At 45.6% G+C, this 20008-nt stretch overlaps 1 protein-coding gene across 2 annotated transcripts; it reads left to right on the top strand.

Annotated features, from left to right (window-relative positions):
- Positions 1-202: 202 nt before the first annotated feature.
- URB2 (URB2 ribosome biogenesis homolog) lies at positions 203-18712 on the top strand. Of its 2 annotated transcripts, none has more exons than XM_080997635.1 (10): positions 203-335; positions 1341-1477; positions 2400-2576; positions 3893-7256; positions 10343-10503; positions 11514-11624; positions 13013-13246; positions 13734-13824; positions 14587-14726; positions 18197-18712. In XM_080997635.1, the coding sequence occupies exons 2-10, from the start codon at positions 1352-1354 to the stop codon at positions 18392-18394; spliced, it is 4602 nt and encodes a 1533-aa protein (XP_080853761.1). In that variant the 5' UTR covers positions 203-335; positions 1341-1351; the 3' UTR covers positions 18395-18712. The 2 variants fall into 2 exon arrangements, with proteins under 2 accessions (XP_080853761.1, XP_080853760.1); XM_080997634.1 differs by lacking the exon at positions 203-335 and adding an exon at positions 347-473.
- The last annotated feature ends 1296 nt before the right edge of the window (positions 18713-20008 follow it).

Genomic DNA, 20008 nt, shown 5'->3' with positions numbered 1-20008 from the left:
CCGGCGCGCGCGCCTGCAGCACCTCCTCGCTGCTGGGTCTTCCGCCAAGGAGGCTGCCTTGGGCGTCCCAGGCCGCTAGCGCTGGGCTTGCTCCTGTTATTGCCGCCGCCGCCGCTGCTCCTGCTGCTGCCGCCGCGGCTCGAAGGAGCCGCTCCATGACTGACGGCACTGACACAGAGGAGGAGGAGAGCGGGGCCGGGGGAGGAAGGCGAACGCGCAGGCGCGGCCTGCCAGCCAATGGGGAGGCTGGCCCTGTCGGCGCTCGGCTAGTTACGCCTGCGGAGCTCTTTTCGCTCTCGCTCTCTGGCTCCGGCAACTCGCTGGTTCGGAGAAAGGTGATGCCGAAGGAGGAGGAGGGGGGGGGAATCTGAGGATGTGCCGGAAGAAGCAGCACGTGCGCGGAGGGACCGGGAGAGGGGGCGGGGCCAGGGCGAGAGCGTGGTGCTGCGCTTGAGAAGCGTCGCCATCGGCGCGTAAGTCCCGGGCGAGGGGGAGTTTTTCGTCCGCGTGGTGCTTTTCGGCGCAAGATGCGCGTCTGAGCGAACGGGGACAAGAGGGTGCGATCCTCTGCGTGCGTTGTTGCTGTGGCTGTTTAAATAAGCAATTCTCATGGAGTTGAGTTTAGTGAGACACTTTTTTTTGCTGCTACTGCTACTCTTATTTTTAAAAGGAGAAGTTGGGGGCAAGCGAAGAGAGGAGGTCCAGACCAGATCGCAAGTGAAATATCTTTCATATACCGAGCCTGAGACTATACTGAATGGGCTTCACTGTTAAGAAAGCGTGCGACCTTAATAGCACGTGTGGCACTTGGTTGTGAGGGATCTGTGTCAAAGTATTTAGGATGTTATTTTGAACGAGAGGTGCCAAAATTTCAAGTTTCCTTGGAAGTCCTGTCATTGCCTGCTTCTTGATTTTTCATACGGTACGGGCAGGATGTTGTATCATGGTGGTGAGGGCTGGATCTGCATTGAAGTCCGGATGTTAATGGTGACCCTTTTGTAGTTGCTCCTTGAGAACCATAAGCAACCCATAACCTGTTCGGAGTGTTGCTTCTGTGATCCTGGGGAATGAAAGGCAATCTTGCTAGCAGTTGCTATGTTTGGGGAAGATGTTGCGGTTAGTGACATCTAAGGCTGCAATGTGAAATAGGAACTTCCTGGTTCACAACTCACACTCTTAACCCTACATTAGCTCACTCTTCATTGATGGCACAAACTAGAATGAATACAGAGAACCCGTGTTAAGGAAGTGCACCTGCATAAAATAATAAATTGTGGACTAGTAGCGCAATTAATGCATACTTCAAGTGTTCCTTCTCAAAATCTTTTATTTTATTTTAGATACTGTCTTCATGGCTGCAATTTACTCTGGCATTCACCTGAAGCTAAAAAGTGCAAAGACATCATGGGAGGACAAACTCAAGTTGGCTCAGTTTGCATGGATTTCTCACCAGTGCTTTCTTCCAAACAAAGAACAAGTAATGTGTTTTCATAAATGTACCCCCTCCCACAAAAAATGTTCCAAATTAATTTTGTATATAGAGCCTTGGTTCAACAGAGATAATGTTATTCAAGGCATTTTTTCATATTTAGCTAATACCCATCTCTAACTGGAAGTGGCAGGGAATACTTTGGTATTTCATTTTGTTCAATTTTTCATAAAAGGCTGTTGTTGTTATTACCTGCCCTTTACCCTAAGGTTCAGGGTTAAAAACAGTTTAAACAACTTACAATCATACAAATAAGATTTATTACAAGAATGCCATCTTTGGTACATTACTGTAAAGATGTGTATTCTCTCAAGGAAATTTGGGTTTCAGTAAATATGTAACACCTAGTTTTTGTAGCAACTGTACTGTCTTGCCTTTCCAAATAATGTTTTTTACACGTCACAATGGGGGTACATTCTACATTTGGATTTCCAGAGTATTAGCACACCTTGATTGCTATTTTATTTCCTAAAAGCCCCAGTTTAGACATCCTTCTGATCTCAGTGGGAGAGTTAAGCTTGTGCTCAATTCTCTTGCACTGAAACCAGTGGGACTTGAAAAGAACTTTACTGCTCCTGATTAGTGCTTTGAGACATCAAAATCCATGAACCCTCAGAGTTTATACCAGGCTCATTGCGCAAGCAGAAGTTGCTGCCCAGTCATTGCTGACAGGACTCGTTAAGTGAATCCTGCCCATAGTTCTGGAGCATATGCACTTGAACTTCTTGTTAGCACTCTTGGAAACTTCCATGAAACTCCAGAGTAGCTTACACATGGTTTCTAGGCATTTTCCCCCATCTGGACAGTGCATTATGTGTCCTCACGCCCCTTCTTTCCTCCCTCCCTCCACATTATCTTTAAAATATGTAGAATGGCTATTATTAGTGTATAAATATATTTGTGAACACAGGTCTTGCTGGATTGGGTGTGCCATACCCTGGTTTCCTGTTCCAACAAGAAACTTGAATTGCCCAATGATATTGTTGAGAAGCTTTGGACGTACCTGGACAACATCCTTCATAGCAGGAAGCTGCAGAGTCTCTTCAAGGATGGAAAGACAATCACCCTACGTTTTTCAATTGCACAGGTAACTTGATGTGTAGATATGTTCAGGACAGTATGACCCTGTTTATCAGTGGGTAGTGTATAGTCCATGCTGGGCCTTTCTGACTGTCCCACCTCTTCCGTCATAAGTTCCCCTCTAATTTTCTCTGGTAACCTCCACTAACTGTTGGCAGCTGTTGCTCACCCTGACTGCCGTATTCCTCTAATATTGCAAAAGTGCAGGCTGCCATGTTTATATGTATTGGCTGCAGCTTGTATGTATATATAATCCTCATGTGCGTGCAAGAAACTTGGTGTGGCTTCCAGTGAGGTCACAACTGCTTTGTTCCTCCCTGTTCTTTTTAAATCCTGTTTTGTACTGAGCTAAGACAAGGTTTGACCTAGCATAAGGTTCTCCTTATGAACCACAAACTCTAGGCCAAGATTCAGCCTTACCTTGATGTGTAAGCAAGGCCATCTTGTGTATATTTATTCAGAAGCAAATCCCACTGAATACATTGGGATTTAACTCCCAGTACAATAGGGTTTAACTCCCAATAACTGGTTTTATGATTATAACTGTATAACAGATAGTTTTAGGCTGTAGCCCTAACTAATCTTGGGAGTAAGCCCCAGGGAAGTCAATAGGACTTGCCACTGACTAGGTTAGCACTGTGCTGTCAGTCTTTTATTGCCCAATAAATTCTGCAATCATGCAGGAAAATTAGCTCTGTAATTTTTTGAGAACATACTGCTTTGAACAATTTAGAACAAACATATTTAGGACATTAAAATATAGAATGTTTATAAGAACAAAATCTTTTCTGGTCACTTTTGAAGAACCTAATCTAAAAGGTCACTGAAACAGGATATGCTGCAGAACAGCCTAGATGACGTTTAGAAAAGAGATTTTTTTCATTCTGCAGAAGCACAATGCAGCTTTTAGAGTCAGTGTCACATATGACTTTTAGAAAGACTGCATACTACGGTATCCCCCTCATCCACATGTTATGGGTCTTTAGTTTGGCTGTCAGCAGGTCCTGGCCCCTCTTTTGTCAGGATCTAAGCTCCAGCCTTACAAGGAGCCTCAGTGGATTATTTGTCTTAGGGACAACAATATTTTTGTTGGAAGGGACAACAATTCTGATGGCGGGGGGGGGGGCAAAGAATAATAATAGGTGATTTATTACATGATACATAAGCTGCAGTAAATATCTGTAACTCTAACCAAACATCACGTAAGAAGACACTTGATGGAGAGCTTCTGACCTTCAGCTCCCCTAGCTATTGACCATTAGAGTATCATTTCCATGTAGAAGATTGACCGTGAATTGTCTTTGCTTCTTGTTTACGCTCCAGGTCATGAATGAAAAGCTTTCCACCTCTTATGCCCAAAAAACCTTGAAGGACATTGGCATTGTGCTAAGTTGCTGTAGTGGCATCCTGTCTGTGCCCCCTCTCTCGATAGTTTACACTGCAAAATTTGAGCTCCTGGTGGACCTTCTGAGCAAGTTGTCCTGTCTGGCATGTTGGCAGTTGTCATCGGAAGAGGCTGTGTCACCCCAGTTGTTCGAAGTCCTCCAGCTGACCTTCCAGCAGTACCTCCTGATTCAGAGGCAGCAGGCCAATGCGAACCGTGTATTTGGGCAAGTGACTAAGCAGCTGCTTCAGCCGTGCCTGCTCCTGAGGCATTTGCTCACTAGTGGGGCATGGACACAGGCGGAAGACGGCCATCTGCGTCAGCATCAGAGCAAGGAGATCCGGAACAGCATAGAAGCCCTGCTGGTGGCTGGTATTTTCCGGCCAGAACTCTTGCCGTCTTACAGTGAAGAGTTGCTGCCAGAGAAGGAGCCTCACGCCGTAAGAAAAGGGGGTTTGAAACATCTCCTGCTGCCGGCCAACACAATCCAGGCTAGATTAGAAGATGCTAGCTTTTGTCCTCCAGCTCTTCATGGGAAAGTGGTAGCAAACTCGGTGCCTCTGCTCTTTAAGCTGTTCCTAGAATCCTACAATAAGGCTGAAAACCACCTTGTCTGCTTCCACATGCTCACCAGGCTTTATCGCTGTCTAAGGATTTCAAACCTGCAAGAGGATCTTTGGAACAGCCAGTTTTCTCCGTCAGAATGGACCTCGGAACTCCTGGCCATGGAGCAGCTTTTGAACTCGGTGCTGAGCAACGGCATCTATAACGTTGCCGCAGATAGGATTCGACACAAGGAAGTGCAGTTTCACTTTTACCGCCAGCTGGCACAGATTCTGGTGAGTCATTCCCAGCCTGCCATCCCTGCCTGGTTCAGGTGTCTCAAGGCCTTGATCTCCTTAAATCATTTGATTGTGGAGCCTGATTTGGACGACTTGGTGGCCTCTGCTTGGATTGATGCAGAGGTCTCTGAGCTGCGTACAAAAAAGGCTCAGGAAACACTTGTTGCGACTCTCTTCCACACTTACGCCAAGCTGCGCCAGTTCCAAAAGCTCTTTGAAGAGGTTTTGTCCGTCATCTGCCGTCCTGCCGCAGAGGAGCTGAGGCTCCCGGTTCTTTCTGCAGGCATCCGGGCCAAGCTCTGCGAGTGCCTCCTTGATCTGCCACCCAATCAGATCCTGGACATTGTGGCACTCATACTGGAGAAGTGCCAGACTTTCCTTATACCTGATGTCAGAGGAGACTCTGACGTGGCCTCGAAGCTCCAGTCCATGAGCTCATTGCTGCACTCTGTTCTGTTCCATATGAGGAGCTTAGATGATTCCACCCCGTTGCCTGTTGTGCGTCGGACTCAGAATCTGATGGAGACGATGCAGAGGGAGGTGATCCGAACTTTGTTTGACCTGCTGACAGATTGCCAGGCAGAAGAAACGGAGCTGGAGCTTTGGGTAGAGAAAGTTGGTGGCTCTGCTCTCCTCTTTGCTTGCACTTGGGTAGCGGCCAATACCCTTTTCAGTTTAAATTGCCCAAAGTATGCCTCCCCGGCAGGCAAAACAACCTTGGCTCTTACTGATTCCACAGTAAGCAACTGGGACTTCTCGGCTGTCCTCCCTGGTTTGGATACGCAGAGCTGGGAGAAGATCACAAAGCTCTTAAGCTGTTCCTGCTCAGGGAGCAGATACTGTACAGAATGGCTGGTGCTTCAGAAAATGAAGATGATGCTGATGCAATCCAGCTCTCAGACAGAGGCATCCCACCAGGCTTTGCAGTGTGCTGGAGCTTTCATCCTTCAGTCTGGAAGATGTTGCACGAATGGAGAAGAGTCAGAGCCCTGGGATGGCAATGCAGGCGCAATAACTAGCCTCACTTACCCTACCGCTCATTGGCACCTCGTAGTCTCCAACCTTCCCATCCTGGCCCCCTATCTATCCATGAGTGATACATGGTACGTTGCAGGTGTGCTCCTGAAAACACTGTTGGCGAACCAGACACAGGCAGCCCCTGATGGTGACGGCAGCTCCTTAATCGCTGTTGGAAAGGTGTCTACAGATTTGCTGCATAGTCCTCTTCTTCCAGAACTGCGGGCAATACACTCCTCTTTCCTAAGCCACATAGTGCAGCACTGTGCGAGCATCGTTGCCAACCAGTCTCTTCAACAACTGTCTGCAGAAGATGTGCCATGCTGTGAGTTTGACCCTTCTGGTCGCGGTGCCAGCACAGGGCCTAGCAGCGAACCTTCCATGTGCTGGACAGCAATGGAGAAAGCTGCTCAGGTTATACTATCATCAGCAAAGGGGAGGGATTATGTGACCTTGGAAGAAGAGCACCTCAATAGGCTTTTGGGTTTGCTGGATATAATTTCGGCGTTGAATCTGGACAGCCTCTTTCCTCTGGGCCACACACGGTGCTTCCTTTTGCTGTTATCTTTGGCTGCCAACACCAAGGCAAGCGTTGCTTGCAGCGAGGCCTTGTCTCTGAAGTTCAGGACAACCTGCTACCGTCTCCTGGCCTGCCTGCAGACGGGCAGGAACGCAAATTCGTCCTTCAAGGTCCTGCATGCCAGCGATGTTCTCGAAGCCGCCCTCTCCTCTGCATTTGCAGCGTGCAAGACTTCGGCCGGCGTTTCAGCAGCTGCTCCGTGGGATGAATTTCTGTGTGGGATCCAGGTCTTTTTGGAGCACTACCTTCAGTTCACTCTCGAGAGGCGGCAAAGTGTGAAGCTGAACCTGGAAAAGTTCATGTCGTTCCTAGCCACTTGCAAGCCGTGTGCAGCCAGCAGCGAACATGCTGAGAGTTGGAGCCCTGCTGCTGACCAGCTCCTCTTGGTGGCCGTAACAGCACAGTGTCAAGTTCTGACTTTGCACCTCCAGCACCGCCAGCAGCAGGGGAACCATCAGGCTTCAGGAACGCTGCCTGTTTTGCTGGAACAGGCAGTGCTGCAGACGGGAGCAACCATCCAGCTCTGCCTTAGAAATCACACAAAAGGCCAGCCGTTGCCTTTGGTGTTCCTGCCGTGCATGACGACCCTTCTGAAAGCAGATTCTTTCCTTGCGCAGTCGGTGACGGGGGAGAACGCGCAGAAAAGCCCCGCACAGCCGAGCAAATGCCAGCAGCTGTCTCACCGCGAATTGTACCAACGTTTCTACATTCAGCTCTTGAGAGAACTTGACTTGGCTGGTGGCAACGTCCAGTTCCTTCGCTCCGCGCTGCAGTTCCTAACTGCCTTCTGTTCCATGCCCGAACTGTATCCTGCACAAGCAACTTCCATTGCTGCATTTCACTCCATCGGAAAACTACTTGCAGGTAACAACGGGTTATCCTTCCTACTCTCTCAACCCTTTGTTACACATGGAAGCCTTAAGGGAGTCTGTGAATTACAATGTTGGTACAGACATCCAGCTTGGGGATGGGAAACCTTGAGCCTTCCGAAAGTAGATGGACTACAACTCCCCTCAGCTCCAGCCACTGTGGTCTACAGTCAGTAATGATGGGAATTGTAGTCCAGCAGCATCAAAGAGCCACAGGCTCCCTATCTGGATGATAGCTGCTGCTTAATAGCATAGCCTTACTTGCTGTCGTGCATTGTCTTAGAGCCACTTCACTCTGCAAGATCCCATCTCTTTGCTGTACTAGGTAAGGAAAATCATGATGATGTTCCCTTAGAGAGTTCAGAATCAAGGTCATGTGTCAGGAGAAGCCCGGGCCACCCATTCTCCTTAGCCTCAGGCTTTTGAAAGGAATAGGGATCCTACCCACATAAGAAGCACTTATTCTCTTTTTTTAAAAAAATAATATTTATTACTTTTATAGATTACAAAAAGGAAGAGAAAAACAGAAAAAAAGACAAAGGAGGAAAGCAAAAAGGAAAAAAAAACAATACAGTACAGTATATAGACAATGCAAAACACAACCTAAACTCAAAACTAAAGACATTAAACTAAACTAAACAAACCCCACTCCCTAACCTTAACCCTAAATAAAACAAAACAAAAACAATTTAAAAACATACATCATCCCTTTTCCGTACTCTATCTTTCATTCCCTTGTTTCCTCGACCTCCTCTCACCTCCCTTTTTGTATTCCACTTCTATTAATTTTTTCAGCAAATCCTTTCCATCTTTCTCCATTTTCTATCATATTGTAAATAACGTATTTTTTAACCTTATTTTCCATTAAAACTAAAATACTTATATATGCTTAACTCCTTATAACATTTCTGCTAAGGCCATAAAAAATCATTCCACCATTTTTCTATCACTCATTAGTTTTACCATATGTCTATATATAAACTTTAAATTTTCCAATCTTCTTCCACCATCTCCTCTCCCTGGTTTCGGATTCTGCCAGTCCTTTCCGTCAACTCCATAAAGTCCATCAACCTGGTGATCTTATGTCCGAGGCTCTTAACTCTTTTCCAAGTCCCTTCTGCAGGTCTTCTTCATTTTCTTTAATGCTAAAGAGCAAATCTCGGGGAAACTCCAACCTGTCAATCCTTTTCTTCCTTCTGAACAGATCAGCCAAATTTCCATAGTTGAAGGTACAGTCCATAAAGTATTTCAGGGCATATTTCAAGATTCCTCCAAATCCAAAGGCCCCCAAAACTTCAATCTCCTCCAGGCCCGAGTCCATGTCCCAAAAGTCAGTTAATCCCTGCATAGAGGGATCTTTCCAACTTTCCTTCTTTAATCCAAGCCGGGATCCATTCCTCAAAGTCTGACTTTTCCTAGATTCAATCATAAAAGGCCTCAACTTATAGTCCTCAATTTGCTTCTGTAAAGCCACGGATCCCGCTTGTATTACTTTATGTTCAGCAACAGCAGCTTTCTCCTTCTCCTCCTTCTCCTCCACCATTTGTCCTGCCAAAATGGATTCCTGAACCAAGTCCTGAATTATTTCTGTGTTGGTGTTCGCTTTTTGACTCAAATTAGTCACTTTCTGTTCCAAATTATCAACTTTAAAAGTCATGTCATCCATCTTCTTGTGAAGCTGTCCCAGCGAACAGCTTATCTTACATAAAACAGTCACAATGGCCTCTCCTGTCAACATTTTTAAATGGTCCAAGGTCAATCTCTGGTTCTCAGAATCCTTATCTGCAGCTGGAAATCCCCCAGTTACACTCCTGTAACAGTTTCAAAAGCTCCCTCTAGAGGGAAACAGTCTCCACTTGTGTCAGTTCTTTCAGGCACAACTCAAGCATTAAAGATAGTTTCAATTTTCAGTTACTTTTCCTCTTTTTTAAACGCAGAGAAGGACAATGGAAACAGTATCTTACTCTTATTTAGCTAGCTGTCAAATGCGTTCTGTCAATGCACTCTCTCCAAACTTCATCTGGCAGCCCGTTCCCAGGTTCAGAGCAGTGGTAATTTGATTTTTCACTCTCTCCTGCAGGCTCACTAGGTCCAAAATTTCCCCCTCTTCTCCTGCTTCCAAGGGGGGTTTTGTATTTTAAACCGATGGAAATTTAATCCTTTGCCAAAAGCTTTCAAAGACTTTAGCTAGTAACGTCTTTGCTTCAGTCTATTTACAAAAACGGAAGGCGGACTTCCTGTTTATGACCTCCCGCTTCAGTGCCAAATTAAGGTATTTAAAAGTCCAATTTTCCGTTCTACTCACGGGTAGTTGTTTAAAATCCAATTGTCCACAGGAAAAAGTCAGCGCTCTCCGGCAACAGCAATGCAGCTTCACTCCGTGAAAGAAGCAGTCGATTCAAAGCACCGCGCCACTCACCCCATGTCGCCCTGGATCCCCAAAACAGGGTTTCCCCGTGAGTAGGGGAGGCTCAATAGGTGCCAGCCAAATCCCAGGTTCACAAGCTTCTCCCGCTTGTGATTAGAAGCACTTATTCTCTTTGATGGAAGCTTGTGTGTGATGAAAGATACAAAGAAAAGGCTAAGGAGTAAACCCTACATAAATAAAGAGTGGAGTCCCTAAGACGGTTGGATGGTGCCTTGTACTCCTCCTTCCAGCAGCTCCTGCAACCAAGCTGGTGCCAAATGTATTGTTCTGCTTTCCTTTGGACCATATCAGTGAGGCTGAGGGGAGTCTTGCCATCTGAGCACCCCAGGACCTCCATATACACTGCCCAGGCTTGCGTCCCAGAGAGATCATTTTGGTGCTGCTAATGCAGCAAAAACAATGTGGGAGGCAGCAGTTATGGGTCTCTACAGCCACAGCAGGCACAGTGATCCTCCAGCAGTTTCATTTCACCCTCAGAGAGGCACTCCATTGTCTCTCGAGACAGATGGATGCCAAGAACTTCAGCAGAAGTTCAGAAAAGCGTTATGATTCATGCAAACCCATTTTGTGAATTGTTCTTAAAATGATTCAGAACCCAGCAGCCTCCAGCAGGCCTGGAGTTTGGATGATAGTGTTGTCTTTCATTATTGCAGGTCCCGGAGTCACCGTCCAAGTGATTCGAGATCTGGAAGTGCAGCTGACAGAACTGATGGCCCAGCTGGTGGAGAATTGTACCCCTGACGACTTTTGTGCCATGTTGAGGGTGGTGCTTGAGGGATTAGATGTTCGCAATATTTGGAAACAAAATCATGAAGTAGGGGGAAATTATTTACTTCTCTTTTAAACTTCTCATATGCATCACAACTGTTTGTTGTCCATTACATAGCAACCATATGACAGCAAGCACTTTTTTTTACTACTCTTATGTGGAAAGGAGGTATCAGAATGTGTAGCATTGAAACTGACATGTTTGGGCATCTTGGGCTGGCTTCTACAGAATCAAACTATTTAATCTCAGGATGAGGAACAACCTCTGGTCTTACAGATATTGTTGCTCTCCTCTAACTTCCCTTGGTATTGGGGATGATAGCGATTGTAGTTCACAAACATCTGGCAGGCCAATTCCTGATTTAACCAGTGTTGCCTGTTCTGTGTGGCCCTGGCTCTCCCAAGATCTCAGGTTGAGATCTTTTCTCAGATCTACTGCCTGATGTTTGCTTTCTCTGGAGATGCTGGAAATTGAAGCTGGGACCTGCTGAGGACGACACGTATGTTCTGCCCATTGAGTTACGGCCCTTTCCCAAAAGTGCTTTAGCCTTTCATTTGTAAATACTGTAAATGGGGAATTGGACCTCTAGTACAGATTCTACTCTGTTTACGTGCTAATATCTCAACTCTTGAAATGCTTTGTCCTTGCATTACTAAAACCACATGCACAAGAAAAGTATTGGCAGAGTTGGGGGTAACCTGTGGGGGTTGCAGAAATAAACATATATTTAGGGAAAGGAATAATGCCCTAAAAGAGCCCAGTAAGGACAGCGTTCAGTGGCCACAGAAGGAAAAGCCTGAAAACCAGTGTGTCTGTGTGGAGAAAGATAGGGGGAAATGGAAATGGAAAAAGGAGGTCTGAGGAAGAGACACATTAAAAAATATTTTACATGTCTAGAAAAAAGTGTATAACGCAGACTCTGAACTCTTATTTTGATGGACTTAAATTTTATTCATTTCCATGGAACTGTGATTATACCTAACTTTCCCGGGGTTGCACCCTTTCACCTTCACGTCTCCTGTTTGAAATGCAATGTTTGTTTTTATTTTGTGCAGGAAGCATTGTCGGCTGTTACTCTAGTCAAAGTGCTGCTTGGCTGCCCTTTAAGCAGAGAGAAAGAGAAAGCGTTCTGGTTTTCCAGTCCCCGGATAATCACTGCTTTAGTTGTGAGTATCTCTGCAGCCAGAACTGTGGTGCTTCGGAGCCTATCTGTGCTACTGACACTAATGCACTCCCCACGTGCCTTTTATTCCCAAGGAGTGTGTGGTGGGGAGCTGGTGTTGTCGATTGGACTCCAACTCCCATCATTGGCCAAGCTGGCTGGGGCTGATGGGAGCCGGAGTTCGGCAGTGTCTGGAGCGCAACAGGTTCCCCACCCCGACGTGTACATGAGTAGATGGAAAGTGAGGAGCTACACTTGTTGGGTCCATGCCCTTTCCAAGCTTTAGTTTTGCAACATGGCTGGGATTTCTACTCTTCTGCATGGGAGTGATAGGACTCCACCTCCAAAGAATCATAAAGGGAGGGGGGAATTGTTTCTCCAAATGGGGAATGGATGAGTGTTCCAGACCTAGGGTTACACAGTGGGAGAATATGAAGCCACTCCGGACATTGGAGTGTGTTAAAGTAGCACTAAGGGGACGTTCTGTCAGCTCAGTGATTTCTCCTTGTGCAAAGGAATCTTCACCCCCTCTCCCCACACAACTCTCCCACTCAACCCTCAAGAGCATAGCAGATTTGGGCACAGGGTAGGATACGTGTCAAGGGAGGAGAGGGGGGAAATTATATTGTGTATGCAATGAATATATATATGAATTGATGAAGCAGTTGCAATTCCAGCAGAAAATAGTAACCCTCCTCCTTTTCACTTAAAAAAATAAAAAATAAAATGGTTCAAGTGCCCCAGAACTAAGATACCATAACAGGGGAGTGCATAGCCATCAGTAACATAAACCAAAAATGGAAAAAGTTAAGTATTTACAAAGTGGTACAGAGGGGAGGGGAACTGCTGGCCGCATCAGAGTCATTCAATAGGTTTCTGTGATGCAGGTACAAACAGAAGTTGCAGGAGCAATAAAATGTCCCTTCTGGGGAAACATCATCTTTCCGAATTTCAGAACATCACTCATCCAGCGCTAGGGAGATGTAGTATCCCAGCAGGTGATGTGCAGCCTTGAGACGTGTGTGTGTGTGTGTGTGTGTGTGTGTGTGTGTGTGCGTGCATGTGCAGAAAACAGAGTTACCTCTATTGAGCTAGAAAGAAATGGTAGCACAGAAGGGCCGTCAATTTCTGCCTATATTGCTTGGTACGTCCTTCTGCCGTAAACGTACATAAACTTTTACAAAATTAGATTTCGGGTGTCTTGGATACAGAACTATGGATCTGCATTCGCATACCAGTGTTACTCCTGTTGGAGAAAACCACATGTGCCTCCGGAAGCTCTGCTTCATTGTTTGATGGCAGCAGAAGCTTGCCAGGAAAGGACACGGTAGAGAAACAGGGGCACACATCCTTTCCTACAGCTGCTGCTTCTTTCCTTCCTTTTTGACTCAGATGCAAATGAAAGAGGCATCTCAAGATCCAAAGCGCATACCCATCCTCGTCGTACCTATACTGGAGACAGTGGCAGCCCTCCTAAGGCAAGGAGAAGGCGTTCTCTCTAACCCGCATCACGTCACCCTGGTGTTCAATATTCTTCTGACTGTCCCTCTCGACCAAAGGGAGTATGGGAACATCTTCCTGGGAATTCACGAGGTTCTCTTTTCCATCCTGCAGTGTCATCCTAAGGTAACGAAGGGGGCAGAGTTCATATGTTGATTTTGATGTGTTTTTATCCTTTTTCCTAAGGTCTAGAAGTTGCCGGGCAACAACTCCCATCATTATGATTTTATTTATTCCATTTCTAGCCCCCCTTTTCCCATAAGGAGATCAAAGTGGCATGCATAGCATTCGTCCCCATTTTATCCTCGCAACCACCTACGAGGTAGCTTCGCCTAAGAGAGTGTGATTAGTCCCAGGTCACCCCTTGAGCTTTGTGACCGGCTTGTGTACTGAGAGGGGCAGATGGAGGGATGTTGCATCCAAAACTGGATTGTGAGTTTTAGGCCCCATTAAATATTTTTATGGTTGATTTTCTAGTAGCTTGTCACCCGCCCTGTGATCATATTGCGATGGAAGGGTGGGAGATAAATTTAGCAAATAAATCTGTTTTGAAGTTAAAACGCGGATTGCCTTTTGTTCCAGTGCTTCAGTGTGGTATTTAATTGGTTTGCAGGTGATGCTCAAAGCAGCTCCATCTTTCTTGAACAGTTTCCATAGACTGGTTATTTCAGTTATGCACGAGGGGAAACAGAAAGGAGACAGAGGTCTGGTATTTTATTTGTATCCCATTCTATTTCCTATCCTGTGATCCTGTCCTGTGTGTAAAACGCTTTTGCATAGTGGAGCCAGCTACATCTTGCAAGATTCGAAGTTTAGCAGCACAAACTGGAAAATGTTTATTCCAAAATATGTCTCATTTTTGCTCAGTAGGGTTTACATCCTAAAAGTGTGCATCCTAAATTAACTAGTGTCATGCAGTGGCTTTGTGTGATAGTGCTTATTTATGGAAAGGTGAATGATATTCGGTAGTGGGTGGAGGCAATGATCACACCAAGAACCAGTAAGACCTCACTCCTTGGGGTAGAAGCCTATCCCAACGACCACAACATAGAGAGAAGGGATGGTACATCAACCTTTGTCTCTGGTCTCTCATTGGCTTTTCCTGATTGGTCAATCACCTTCCACTGGAAAAAAGCTTGCCTGCCTCTGGTGTATGGGACTGCAGCTGAAGTCCTTCCGTGAACATGCAAAGTCATGTTTCTTTCTATTCTCCTTCACCGCACACTAAAATTTGTCCTGCACAGGTCAGGAGGGAGTTCCTGTTACACAGTCTCATTGTTTTCATATGCATACTTTCTATTCAGCCCCTTATTTCCCTCATTTTGTTAACATTTTATAACAGGCTGCAGAAACAGTTGTGTTTGGTTGATTTTTGGTTTGTTCCCGTATTTTACGGGGGTGGGTGGGTGGGAGAATCACGAAAGGATTAAAAAATAAAACTCTGACTTTAAACTTTGCTTTCCAAGGGATCACAGATGAATTTGAAGTTATACTGAGGTGTGCCCACTTGGTGGAGCGGATGTATACTTACATTGCTGCAAAAACAGAAGAATTCACTGTCTTATCTTCCTTCATTGTGGCCCAGTATGTAATTGAACTGCAGAAGGTAATAATCAGCTATTTACTATTTATTTGTAAGAATGGAAAAGAGGAGAGTATAATGATTATATGTTCCTTGTGCATCAAACGTCATAAATAGATTGCAAAAATATTCTGGAGCTTTAAGAGATGCTTGCAATTAAGGTAGGTTTTTATTAGAATTTGGAAACTAGCCACCAGCCATGACGGCTGCCTAGTACCACCGCTAATGGAGGTGGCCTATGCTCAGGGCTTGCCACCGTGAGAACAGGATGATGGGATAGATGGGCCTTTGGCCTGATCCATCAGGGCCTTTTCTTACATTCTTAAACCTCAGTTTAAAGTGGGGTTTCTGATTCTGATTTGGAGGTGAACTATGGTGTGCAGTTACCATAGTTTGACCGGTTCAGGACCTTGGCAAAGTGTGGTTACAGCAAACCAGACAGTGCAGGGAAGGGAATCAGGACCCTGCAAGGCTGAAGCCTGTTCCTGAGGTCAGAACCTGTGTCTTTGTTGCTGATATACTAGCTGTTTTTTGGGTCTGCTTCTCGGCAGGTGCTCTGTTGTCTTCTTTCTCTGCCTTCACCCCCTCTCACTAACTAACTAACAAAATAAAATAAAATAAAATAAAATAAAATTTATACATACATACATACCCCACCTACCTAGCTGGGTTTCCCCAGCCACTCTGAGCGACTGACAGCAGAATATTGAAAACATGATAAAACATCAAACATTTAAAAACTTCCCTATAGCCTTCAGATGTCTTCTAAAAGTCGGATGGTTGTTTATTTCCTTGACGTCTGATGGGAAGGCGTTCCACGGGGCGGGCGCCACTACCGAGAAGGCCCTCTGCCGGTTCCCTGTAACTTTGCTTCTCGCAGGGAGGGAACCGCCAGAAGGCCCTCGGAGCTGGGCCATGGGGGTGGAGACACTCCTTCAGGTATACTGGGCCAAGGCCGTTTAGGGCTTTAAAGGTCAGCACCAACACTTTAAATTGTGCTTGGAAACGTACCAGGAGCCAATGTAGGTCTTTCAGGACCGGTGTTATATGGTCTCGACAGCCACTCCCAGTCACCAGTGTAGCTGCTGCATTCTGGATTAGTTGTAGTTTCCGGGTCACCTTCAAAGGTAGAGCACATTGCAGTAGTCCAAGCTACTACAAAAAAACCCCATCCCTTTTAACATACAGTTCATTAACCAGGTGTTTCATCCCTAGATTACATACTAATTTGAGCACCCTTTTTTCCAGTTCAGGGAATAAGAAATGAAGGAGGATTCTGAATTTTGTGTGAAAGCAAGCTCTTCCCCCCGTTCCCCCTCCCCCATTTATTTTTATTTAAAATATTTCTATACTGCTCTTATTAAATGTTGCCAGGATAGTCCACAGCAATGCAACAAAATTCTGTTGAAAATATTATTTCCTCCCCAAAAAAGCATGTCACAGGCTCATCTTAGGTCACCCTGCTCAGCAACCTCACCACTAGCCGCAGCTCCTGAAACAGTTTTAAGGGCAGCCCCTCCCCCCATGGAGCACATTGTAATCATTTATTCAATTTCTTTCTTGCCTTTCACCATAAAGTCCAAGGGCGGTGACAGCAATTTAAAATACAGTCTGCTCTGCGAACGTTTAGCATCAGCATGGCAGCTTGCTGCAGTTTTTCCAGCTTTAGGGGGAGCTTTTTCAGGAGGATGTCGTGCTTCAGGTGCAAAAAAAGGGCCAGTTGTTGGCTGCTGGAACCCCATTAAACAGGTACTGTCAAGGAACTGCCATTGGCTCAGAGGCAGAAGGGGGAAGGGCAGATGGATTACAGAGAGCCTCCAAAAATCGTGGGAAGCAGCACTTCCTCAGCGGAGGAAGGAAGCCCCGCCTCTAGTGAGGAAGAGCTGGAGGGCTTGGAGGATGCAAGGGAGTGCCAGGACACCTTGCCTGAGCAAAGCGGGGAGGAGGGAGGTCCCCCTTTACCCAAGCCTTCCTTGCGCAGTAGGCTTTCGCGCAGAGAGGGAGGCGTCGGCTGGGGATCAAGAGACTGCTCTGCTGGGGAAAGTTTAAGGACCGCCCACTCTCAGATTCTGCTAGTGATTGAGCAGGACATGGAATAGAGGCGTTCTGCATTGTAAATGTTTTTGCACCAATAATAAAGCCTTTGAAAAGACCAGTGAGGGATCTTGCCTGATCGCTCTCGAGCAACCACACCGATAGGCATAACAGGTACATATAAAGATGAACGGTTTTTCTTGGTAATAATGATTCCCCGGCCATCTCAGATGATGCGCGTTGGTCATTTTGTTCTTCGAAGGCAGCTTCCACTTCTGCAGCAGTGCTGAAGCTGCATGAACTGTCACAGCGATTAGAAGTTCACTTCATTAGGAAAGAGTTTATTACTTGCCTGGGGAAGAGAAGGAAAGCCTGGATTTTAATGACAGCCTCTAGTTTAATTTCCATTATTCTAGGAACTTAGTGCGACAGGTCTGGAAGCATGAAGCTAATTTGGGCTTTTGGCGCATGGAGGGAGGAAAGGAGAGGATCTCTCTGTGGCAGAAAATAGCACAATCTCCCCTTGGGGCTAGAAATCTTGGCAGGAAGATGCTTCCAGGGTGACATTTGAGTGCAGAGATTGTGCCAGTTTTGGGGAAGGCTAGAAGGGAACAGCCAGCGCTCAGGTGTGGAAGATTTTTATAGCCAGTTCTGATGATTGACAGGCTTAGAAGTGCTTAAGAGGATAATAGATGATGAGTGCATATCCTGCCTGAGGAGGTGACAGTGGAGGAAGAGTGTGTTCGTGTGTGTTTATGTGCATCATCACTTTCAGGGCTAGTAACGTCGTAAAGCAAAGCTGGTTTAATGAAGTGAATGGTCTCTTCTGCATCTACTGTCTTCTCTATAAAGGACGGCCGTGTTCTCAATTTTTGTTCTATTATTCGTTACATACTGATGAACTGCATGTTTTGGGTATATTGTCTTGAATTTGAAGGATGATTTCAAAAAAATATACCACTGAGTGAAACCAACATCACGGCCTGCTCCTCATACGGTCCTGGGCGATATATCGATATATCACCCAGGCCTATTGCTGAGAAGCTGCCCCAACTGGCTGTGACTTCGCGGCTCACCTGGCCTGCTGCCACTGTAGTTCACAGCGCCACCTGTTGTCAGCCAAGCAAACTGCTACATGACGGCTGCCTTAGTGAAGTGTATCATAGGAGAGGTACGTGCTAGGTTGCCCTGTAACAAAGTTGTCAGGGTGGCTTACAATAAGGAATAAAAGCAAATTTAAATTCAGTGGCAAGAACACATGCAACAATAAAAGTGTACTACATTTTAGTGTTGAGATTTTTCAGTTTTTCAGCAGGTCTTACAAAATTTCAGGTTGTGTTTTTGTACATCAGGTAACCTGCTGGACAGATAATAAGCTACTGTATTACCTTAGAGCTTTTACTTATGAGTGTTGTGTGTGTTTAATAACACGTTTTAATGAGTCATTGTGTTCCCTCTAGGTGACTTTGCACCCAGCTGTAAAGAAACATCTAACTGAGGGGATTTATCACATCCTAGATCTTTGTGTGGAGCGTGATATCAAGTTCTTAAATGCGTCCTTACCAGTGGGAGTGAGAGAAGTTTTCAAGGAACTGTATCACGATTATTCTCACTACCACAAAGCTCTAAAGCAAGGGGATGAAAAGTACACAGCATGAGCTACCTATTGTCTACCTGCCGCTTTGAAATCTCACAGAGGACTGTCTTTCAAGGTGATGAGCACTTGCTGTTCTTAAGGTTTGTGTACTTAGTATCTGAAATCTAGAGGCTGTGTTCATCTGGACAGGTGCCCATAGCAACTTCTGCGTAGGTGACTGACAGATGTATGCTTTCCTAATGATTGCAAGCATGTTTTGAAGAAGAAATTGCTTACTCGGTAAAGAGATGCTGGAGTCAGAACCTTCAAGACACAATGCAGTCTTCTTTTGTTGTAGGCAATAGGTATTCATGTAGAAATAAATCATGTTTTTGGTTTATATGTTTTTTATATTGAGACCAAGAAAACCACTCCCCGCATTGTGCTGTAATTGTGAGAGCTTGTTAATTAATTTAATTAATTAATAAACCTAATAATTCTTTCTTTTTTAAAAAATTAAGAGTTGTGGCTCTTCAATACACTTGACACTGCTCTTAATATTTCTGATGTTATTTGCTGTCTACATGCAATTTTGCCACTGGCCTGTAGTGAGCAGCAGTTGTTCTCTGATAAACAGGACTCTCAGACTGGTGTGCTACCCAGGGAACATAGCTCTGTGGTGGCTGCACCTTCAGAATTTCCCAGGTAGGAAAGTCACCTTTCTTAGCCTTTCTGCATATCCCTCAGCATTCATGGTAATGATGTTTCTACACAGCTCCACAGTCTAACCATCTGTGCATACCAGAGATACTAATCTTCTTCATGCTTCCATATCTGATTATTCTTGGATAGGACACGAGTCAAGAACGCTTGGATTTAACAAAGGCTTGCCCTCTCCTTCAGCATTTGAGTCATCCCCTCAATGTATAAACAAATCAGAGAACTGACGTGAGTCAGGAGGTTGCTGTCTCACCAGCGTAACACACCCCAAGGGTTCAAGGAAAAAGGGCAGCTGAAGGAGAAATAAATATAGCCTTACACAGTGTAACGTCTGAGGCAAATATGTTTGTTGTTTAGTCGTTTAGTCGTGTCCAACTCTTCGTGACCCCATGGACCAGAGCACGCCAGGCACTCCTGTCTTCCACTTCCTCCCACAGTTTGGTCAAACTCATGCTGGTAGCTTTGAAAACACCGTCCAACCATCTCGTCCTCTGTCGTCCCCTTCTCCTTGTGCCCTCCATCTTTCCCAACATCAGGGTCTTTTCCAGGGAGTCTTCTCTGCTCATGAGGTAGTCAAAATATTGGAGCCCCAGCTTCAGGATCTGTCCTTCCAGTGAGCACTCAGGGCTGATTTCCTTAAGAATGGATAGGTTTGATCTTCTTGCAGTCCATGGGACTCTCAAGAGTCTCCTCCAGCACCATAATTCAAAAGCATCAATTCTTCAGCAATCAGCCTTCTTTATGGTCCAGCTCTCACTGCCTTGCCATGGTGATGGGGCTTGAATAACTCAGAGAAGCTATGAGCTATGCTGTGCAGGGCCACCCAGGATGGACAGGTCATAGTGGAGAGTTTTGATGTGATCCACCTGGAGCAGGAACCGGCAAGCCCTGCCAAGAAAACTCCATGGACAAAGACAAGAGGCAAATACATACCAACAATTAATTTATCTTGGAACTGTTTTTGTGGTCTTCCACT

Source organism: Podarcis pityusensis, assembly GCF_964106645.2.
Source record: "Podarcis pityusensis genome assembly, chromosome: 3".
Lineage (NCBI taxonomy): Eukaryota > Metazoa > Chordata > Lepidosauria > Squamata > Lacertidae > Podarcis > Podarcis pityusensis.
Note: the sequence above shows the minus strand (reverse complement) of the source record. Positions and strands in the feature narration are given on the sequence as shown.

Bases quoted from the DNA above. Each gene is read 5' to 3' on its own strand.
- URB2 (XM_080997635.1), top strand. From the start codon at position 1,352: ATGGCTGCAATTTACTCTGGCATTCACCTGAAGCTAAAAAGTGCAAAG. The intron at 2,577-3,892 runs GTAACTTGATGT...TTTACGCTCCAG, and splicing joins TACGTTTTTCAATTGCACAG to GTCATGAATGAAAAGCTTTC. The intron at 13,247-13,733 runs GTAACGAAGGGG...ATTGGTTTGCAG, and splicing joins TCCTGCAGTGTCATCCTAAG to GTGATGCTCAAAGCAGCTCC.